General features: G+C 36.1%; 1 protein-coding gene across 1 annotated transcript; it reads left to right on the top strand.

Moving 5' to 3' along the window:
- The first annotated feature begins 1,374 nt into the window (after positions 1–1,374).
- Positions 1,375–2,412, top strand: LOC130837265 (olfactory receptor 7A17-like). Its single transcript, XM_057710079.1, has one exon. The coding sequence runs from the start codon at positions 1,444–1,446 to the stop codon at positions 2,410–2,412; it is 969 nt and encodes a 322-aa protein (XP_057566062.1). The 5' UTR covers positions 1,375–1,443.
- The last annotated feature ends 5,185 nt before the right edge of the window (positions 2,413–7,597 follow it).

Genomic DNA, 7,597 nt, shown 5'->3' with positions numbered 1-7,597 from the left:
CAATACACTGTGTGTGTGTTAGTGCGTGCATGTGTGTTTATTAGGGGAGTGGTACTTTGCCTGTATACTTTTTTTTCCCTAAAAAAGCCTTTATTTCACCTTTATTCTTGAAGCATATTTTCACTTGATATAGAATTTTCAGTTAGTGGTATTATTTTTTCAAACTCAACATATCATTTTGTTCTGAACTTCATTGTTTCTATTGAGAAGGTAGTCACCAATTTAGTTGTTGCCTCCTTGAGAATAAACTGTATTTTTATTGTTTTTATTTTTGACTGCTTTTTAGAATTTATTTTATATTGGCATATATATATATATATATATATATATATATATGGTATCTTTTGGACTATAGTTGATTAACATCTTCTTGTTAGTTTCAGGTGTACAACAAAGTGATTCAATCATACATATAAACGTATATATTATTTTTCAAATTATTTTCCCATTTAGGCTCTTACAGAATATTGAGTAGAGTTTTCTGTACTTTACAGTAGGTCCTTATTGGTTATCTATTTTAAATATAGCAGTGTGTACATCTGTGACCCTAAAAATACAGACACCAGAATGTAAACCAGGAGATGGATAATTCTGCTCACAAGATTCCTTATATACAAAATTAATAAAGGGCAAAGAACAATGTGTGAGTAATGTACTCCCTGTGTATTGAAGTTTCAGCTGTAGCAGGGAGACCACCTCATTCCTCAACATTCTCTGACACCATTTCTCCTCATGCCCTCCTGCTCATTACCTCACCACACTGGTTCAATTTTCAGTCCTCAAGATCTGAAACAAGAGTCTTTCTAAGGGTCTTTTCTCTGGCTCTTTGCCCTGTAGGGTACTTTCTTCTCTCCCATATCTTCATGTCTCCAGCTTTGTCTTCATCATTGACAGATCTTCTGAACACCCTGTAAAACATAAAATCCCCATCCACTGTTTTTTATACATACTTTTTCTATATTCACAGCATTGGTCAACATGTGACATGATATATGATATTTATTTGCTTATATTCTTTCACTATTATATACTTTATTTTTTGTTTCAGCATCTTATTCTTTTGCTTATGAGATGGTCAATACTCAACATATATTCTTTAAATGCATGAAAACATTTCTCATTAAAACTGTTCAATATATGATCTCTTGGGGAACAGTCAGAGTTTTCTCCTCATCATAACCTATCTAGGACCACCTGGGCATTTTAGACCTTTTTTTTTTTTTTTTTCCAACTCATATGTATAGCCTTTCCCTCTATTTAAAAGAATGTTAGTCAGAGATATCAAGATAGATCTCTCAAAGGAAATAATTTGTACACAAACTTTAAACCAATTTTTGAACGTAAAATACAAATTGTAACATGTCAACTCTTAGTAATGCATATTTGTGTAAAAATTAACTATGTTATTTTTTTTTTTTCATTCCTAGTCATCACTATCACGATATGGTACCAGGCAACCATACACAAAATTCTGAATTTTTTCTTCAGGGATTATCAGAGGAACCAGAACTACAATCCCTCATATTTGGACTTTTCCTCTCCATGTATCTGATCACTGTGCTTGGAAACCTGCTCATCATCCTGGCAGTCAGTTCAGATTCCTGCCTCCACACCCCCATGTACTTTTTTCTCTCAAACCTGTCCTTTGCAGACATCTGTTTCACCACCACAACTATTCTAAAGATGCTAGTGAATATACAGACCCAGAGCAAAGCTATAACCTATGAGGGTTGCATCAGCCAGATGTATTTTTATATACACTTTGCAGTGTTAGATGATTTTCTCCTGGCTGTGATGGCCTATGATCGCTTTGTGGCCATCTGCCACCCCCTGCACTACACAGTCATCATGAACCCCCAGCTCTCTGGACTGCTGGTTCTGGTGTCCTGGATCATTAGTGCTCTGAATTCCTTATTAGAAAGCCTAATGATATTGCGGTTGTCCTTCTGTACAAACTTGGAAATCCCCCACTTTTTCTGTGAAATTCAACAGGTTGTCAGACTTGCCTGTTGTGACACCTTTCTTAATGACACACTTATATATTTTACAGGAGTGCTGCTGGCTGGTGGTCCCCTGGCTGGTATCCTTTACTCTTACTCTAAGATAGTATTCTCCATACATGGAATTGCATCAGCTCAGGGGAAATATAAAGCATTTTCCACCTGTGCATCTCACCTTTTAGTTGTCTCCTTATATTATTGTACGGGTATAGGAGTGTCCCTTAGCTCTTCTGCAACCCACAGCTCACGCTCGTATGCAACGGCTTCGGTGATGTACACTGTGGTCACACCCATGCTGAACCCCTTCATCTACAGTCTGAGGAATAAAGACATCAAGAGGGCTCTGAAAAGAGTTGTTCTGATGGCAGTTATAAAAAGGGAAATTGTTCTGAGTCTGAAGAAGTGCCCTTGAAGCAGGCTGAAAGCCTCAGAACAAGAAGTGCCTATTCTTTTATTGGATTCTGAGTGAAAAACTTACTCCTATTTTTGTCCTGGAATTTCAATTTCTTTTAATTTAACCCTTTACAATATTTATGTAACTCACTTGCTGAAGCTTTCTGCTCTGATGTATAGACAATTACCCCCTTTGTTCATTTTCTTACTTCCACTAATGTTTCCCAACCCTGGGGCAGAAATACTAAGAAATTCCCATTCATGTTATCAGGCAACATGGAGTACTTAAGAATTTCTTCTCAAATGACATATATTATCTGAAATATTTTTTTCTGTAAATTTCCTGAGAAAATAGTCATACTTGTATAAAAAAATACACATAACAACTCAGCCCATTTATGTGATTTTATTGCAGTGATAACCTGAAATCACAGTTTTCACTTTGGGTTCATAATTCTTTTCTTTTGCTCCCTTAGCTGTTCTTCCTGATAATGTAGATTTTACATGCCACTGTGTTTTATAACTGGTCTCCTGGTTCTCCTGTTTTTTCTCCTCAGGGTTCACAATGCCTACCATAGTCACTGGCAAAAAGTAGCTATCAGATTTATATCCCTCAGTTGTGTCTACATGAAAAGACAAATTTAAATAGATTGACCTAATAATCATCTTAATGTCAGAGATTATCTTAAATATGAAGAAGCAAAATTTTAAATCACACACTTTATTACTATGAAAAATATTTCTTTTTCAAGCTGTATATATATATATTCATTAAAATATGGAATATTGGTGCCCACCAGTGAGGGATTTTATTCGTTTAGGTGAAGGATTGCTTGGTGTATTTTATGTTCTATTACATAATTCTCTTCCTGCTTTTGTTGGAAAACTTCTAATGAAATCTACAATTTTGACTCTCTTGCTCTATGAAATAACACCCCCTTTCTTTCTTTCTGTTTTTTTTTTTTTTTTAGCTCTTTATTGGAAGATAATTGCCTTATACTGTTGTGCCAATCTTTGCTGTACACCAAAGTGAATGAGCTGTATTTATACATATATCCCCAAATCCCCTCCCTCCTGTGACTCCTTCCCACCCTCCCCATCTCAGCCTTCTAAGTCATCACCAATCATCAAGTTGATCTCCCTGTGTTATGCAGCAGCTTCCCACTAGCTATCTATTTTACATTTGGTAGTGTGTATATGTCAATGCTACTGTCTCACTTTGTCCTAGCTTCCCCTTTGCCCCCCACCCTGGGTCCTCAGGTCCATTCTCTAGATCTGCATCTTTATTCTTGTCCTATCACTGGGTTTACCAGTACTTTTTTTTCTTTTTTATTTTTTTTTTAGATTCCATATATATGAGTTAGCATACGGTATTTGTTTTTCTCTTTCTGGCTTACTTAGCTCTGTATGACAGACTCTAGGTCCATCCACCTCAGTAGTAACTCAATTTCATTCATTTTTATAGCTGAGTAATATATCCCTTTTCTAAATATTGTCATAACTTCTAAAGGGAAAGTGACTAAATGATATTAAAGTCATCTATTCCATATTTCCTTCATGTTCAGGAACTTTTCACAAGAGATTATGTAGAAAGGGGAATCTTCTTACACCATTGTGGGGATTGTAAACTGGTTCAGCTACTCTGGAGAACAGTATTAAGGTTCTTTAAAAAAAACTCTAAAAACAGGGTTTCTATATGATCCAGCAATCTCAGGTTGAGGCATATATCCAGATAAAACTCTAATTCAAAAAGACACATGCACCCCAATGTTTATAGCAGCACTATTTACAATAACCAAGACTTGGAGGCAACCTAAATGTCCATCAAAAGAGGAATAGATAAAGAAGACATGGTATAGATAGAAAGATAGGGATATAGATATAGATGTATTAATAGGTATAAAGATACTGATACAGATATAGTATAGATATAAGTTTTGTATGGCTATAGCTGCCATAGATAGTCATTCCTCTGATGAATCTGGGCAAAGTCAATTGGAAACCTTCTGGAAAGAAGTTAGCATTCTAGATACCATTGGGAAGAGGTATATATAGATAGCTCTTCCTGTTCCTTGAGGCAGAACGATATTGAAATTAGGCACTTGTATATCTAATGTTCCTTTCTATAGCATATCTTAACTGCTCTATTTATGATGTAGATTTTTACATACTAGTGTGGTAAAGCTGATCACTGGGTACTATTCTCCTCATTAGGATTTTTTTGTTTTTGTTTTTGTTTCTTAACTCAGTGTGTCCAAAATGCTTAACTTAGTCACTGGCAAAATTACTATCAAATACATTTCTTCAGGAGAAGTCTTCATTGCAAGACAAATTTTAATAAATTTATCGACCTAAAATGACACTAGAGTTACAGATGACCTTAAATATGATGAAGAATTTAAAATCATACATCAAATTATTAAGCACATTATTTCTTTTTCATGATGTACATCTATTTATTAGAATATGGAGGACCAGGACTTCACTGGTGACACAGTGGTTAGGAATCCACCTGCCAATACAGGTGAAATGGGTTTGATCCCAGGTCCAGGAAGATCCCACCTGCCACGGAGCAACTAAGCCTGTGCACCACAACCACTGAACCTGAGCTCTAGAGCCTGTAAGCCACAGCGAGCAGGCCCAAGTGCCACACTACTGAAGCCCACGTGCCTAGAGCCTGTGCTCCACAACAAGAGGAGCCACTGCACTGAGAAGCCTGCGCACTTCAATGAAGTTTGGCCCCCGCTCGCTGCAAATAGAAAAAGCCTGCGCTCAGCAACAAAGACCCAGCACAGCCAATAAATAAATAAATAAATAAATTTGTTTTTAAAAAAAAGGAATATGGCAGACTGTTGCCATATAGAACAGGCTTTCTATATATGGGTGAAAAATTGATTGGCACTTTTTGTAGTTTCATTGATTTATCTTTTTTTTTTTCTGCTTCAAAGCTTTCAGTGCTCCCTGTAGCATGACTCCTTTTATTGATATAAAGGCTATATCACCCTCTCTCACACTTGGTCATGACCACTAAAGGGGTGGGGAATGAACACTGTCAATATCACCCAGTATATGTCTCCTTTATGGTCAGAAATCTTTCCATGTTTATCTTCGAAAAGTGACTCAAGAGAGCTTGCATTCCTGTTCATTCATATGAATCAAGAGCATCTGTGTTCCTACACAGACATGCAGTTCCTTTCAACTGCTTCTGGTGACCTGGAAATGAGCTGTAAGGAGACAGATTTTAATACAGTCATCTGAAATAACAGGGTAACCAAGAATGCTGTCTTCAAATATAAGAAAAATGTGAAGAATAATCAGCAGTCGATTGTTATCATTGTTCTTACTTTTGTTCACTTTGATCATCATATCAGGTAGTGACTGCTGCATAACAAGCTATCCTAAAAGCAGATGATATAACACAATTCCTTTCTTACTCCATGATATTGGATGGTGTGACATTGTTCAAAGCTCTGCTGTTTTCTTTATGAGTCTACAGAGAGCTATGAGTCTCTACATCTGTTCTAAGCCTCTTTAATAATGTGTGTGGCTAGGTTGCACTTTTCCCTAGAATCAATATATAATCAGCTTACCCCATTCTTATATCTGTGTTCATCTTGTATTGTACAGAAAAGAAAGAATAGCAATTTTGAATTCCTTAATTTACTTCCACTGTTCCTATATCCATATGTGACAATTTTCTTTCTTCCCAGGTAGAAGAGATATCTCCTTTCACTGCCCAGTGTGAGTCACCTACCTGTGCTCTAGATCCTATTCAGATGCATGTAATGTTACATTTTTCCTTCTAAGAAATGTATTAGGCTATAATTGGAGTATACCACCCTATAAACTACACATAATTAAAATGTAATATTTAATAAATGGATGGAGGTATACAAAAATTGCAGTACATACCTCATGTTTCCATTTGTGTATAATTTTAAGAAGTGCACAATAAATTTAATGTCCTTTTATGTAATTGTTAAAAATGTAATATTGCTGAACCTCAATTTTCTTACTTTCAAATGTCATGTGGGATTGTAAACATAATTCAGATAAATGCTGCATGAAATAAATGAAATGTGTGGATATATTTTATTGAGTCCAAAGGTAATGTTTAAAGGAAAAGTTTTGTGTGTATATGTGTATGTTCATTTGTATACATTTTTTACTGCAAATAAAAGTACTCATACAAATATTTATACACAAACACAGACTCATTTATAATCTCATATTTTATTAAAATAAATCTTGGAGTGGATCAAAATGAAAAGAATGAGTATATAAATTCACATGAAATCAAAAGAGTGTAGAGATTTAGAAACAAAGATTTAAAGTAAATGGTAGACATAAATTTAAATGATGAAGTACTTTATCTTTCTTAGTGTCTCAAAGGTGACAAACTTGAAGCACATTTACATTTGTGCATGAGAAATTTTCTACCTGCTAAAGAGGCTAAATACACCAAATTGATTTTGAATTTCTTCTTCTGCTTAAGGTGGGGTTACATCATTAAATAACTTTACAGGGGAAGCTAAAGGAAGGAACTGAGACACTTAATATCGGTTTCCTGAGCAAAATTTTAATGGATAAATGTGTGCATTCAATTTTTAATGCGAATTTTAAATACTACACTAGTGATATAAAATGCACTCTTACAATTCTGGAGGTCAGAAGCCTGAAATGGGTCTCACTGAGTTACAATCTAGAGGTTTGTGAGGTGTGGTTAAAATGGCAGAGAAGGAAGACCCTGAGCTCATCTCCTTCCTTGGGAACACAAAAACTACAACTACTATAGAGCAGCTATCTGTGAGAACTATCTATGAGAAGACTAGGATAAATGCTTTTCCACAACTAAAGATATAGAGAGGGAAACACAGCGAGATGGGTAGAAAGGGAGGGATGCGATATAGACAAGACCCCCACCTCCAGGGAGGTGACCCACAAACAGAAGAATAATCACAACTGTAGAGGTTCTCCCCAAGGAGCAATGTGTCTGAGCCTCACAACAGGCTTTCCAGCCCAAGAGTCCTGCACTGGGAAGACATGCTCCCAAATCATCTGGCTGCAAAGTCCAGTAGGGCTTGCATGTGGGAAAGCCAGAGGGCTATAGGAAACAGATTTCCCTCTTAAAGGGTGCATGCAAAATCTCATATGCTTTGAGTTGCAGCACAGAGGCAGTAATTTGAAAAAAGCCTGGGTCAGAC

Source organism: Hippopotamus amphibius, chromosome 15 (assembly GCF_030028045.1).
Source record: "Hippopotamus amphibius kiboko isolate mHipAmp2 chromosome 15, mHipAmp2.hap2, whole genome shotgun sequence".
Lineage (NCBI taxonomy): Eukaryota > Metazoa > Chordata > Mammalia > Artiodactyla > Hippopotamidae > Hippopotamus > Hippopotamus amphibius.
This window is presented reverse-complemented; position numbering and strand designations above follow the sequence as displayed.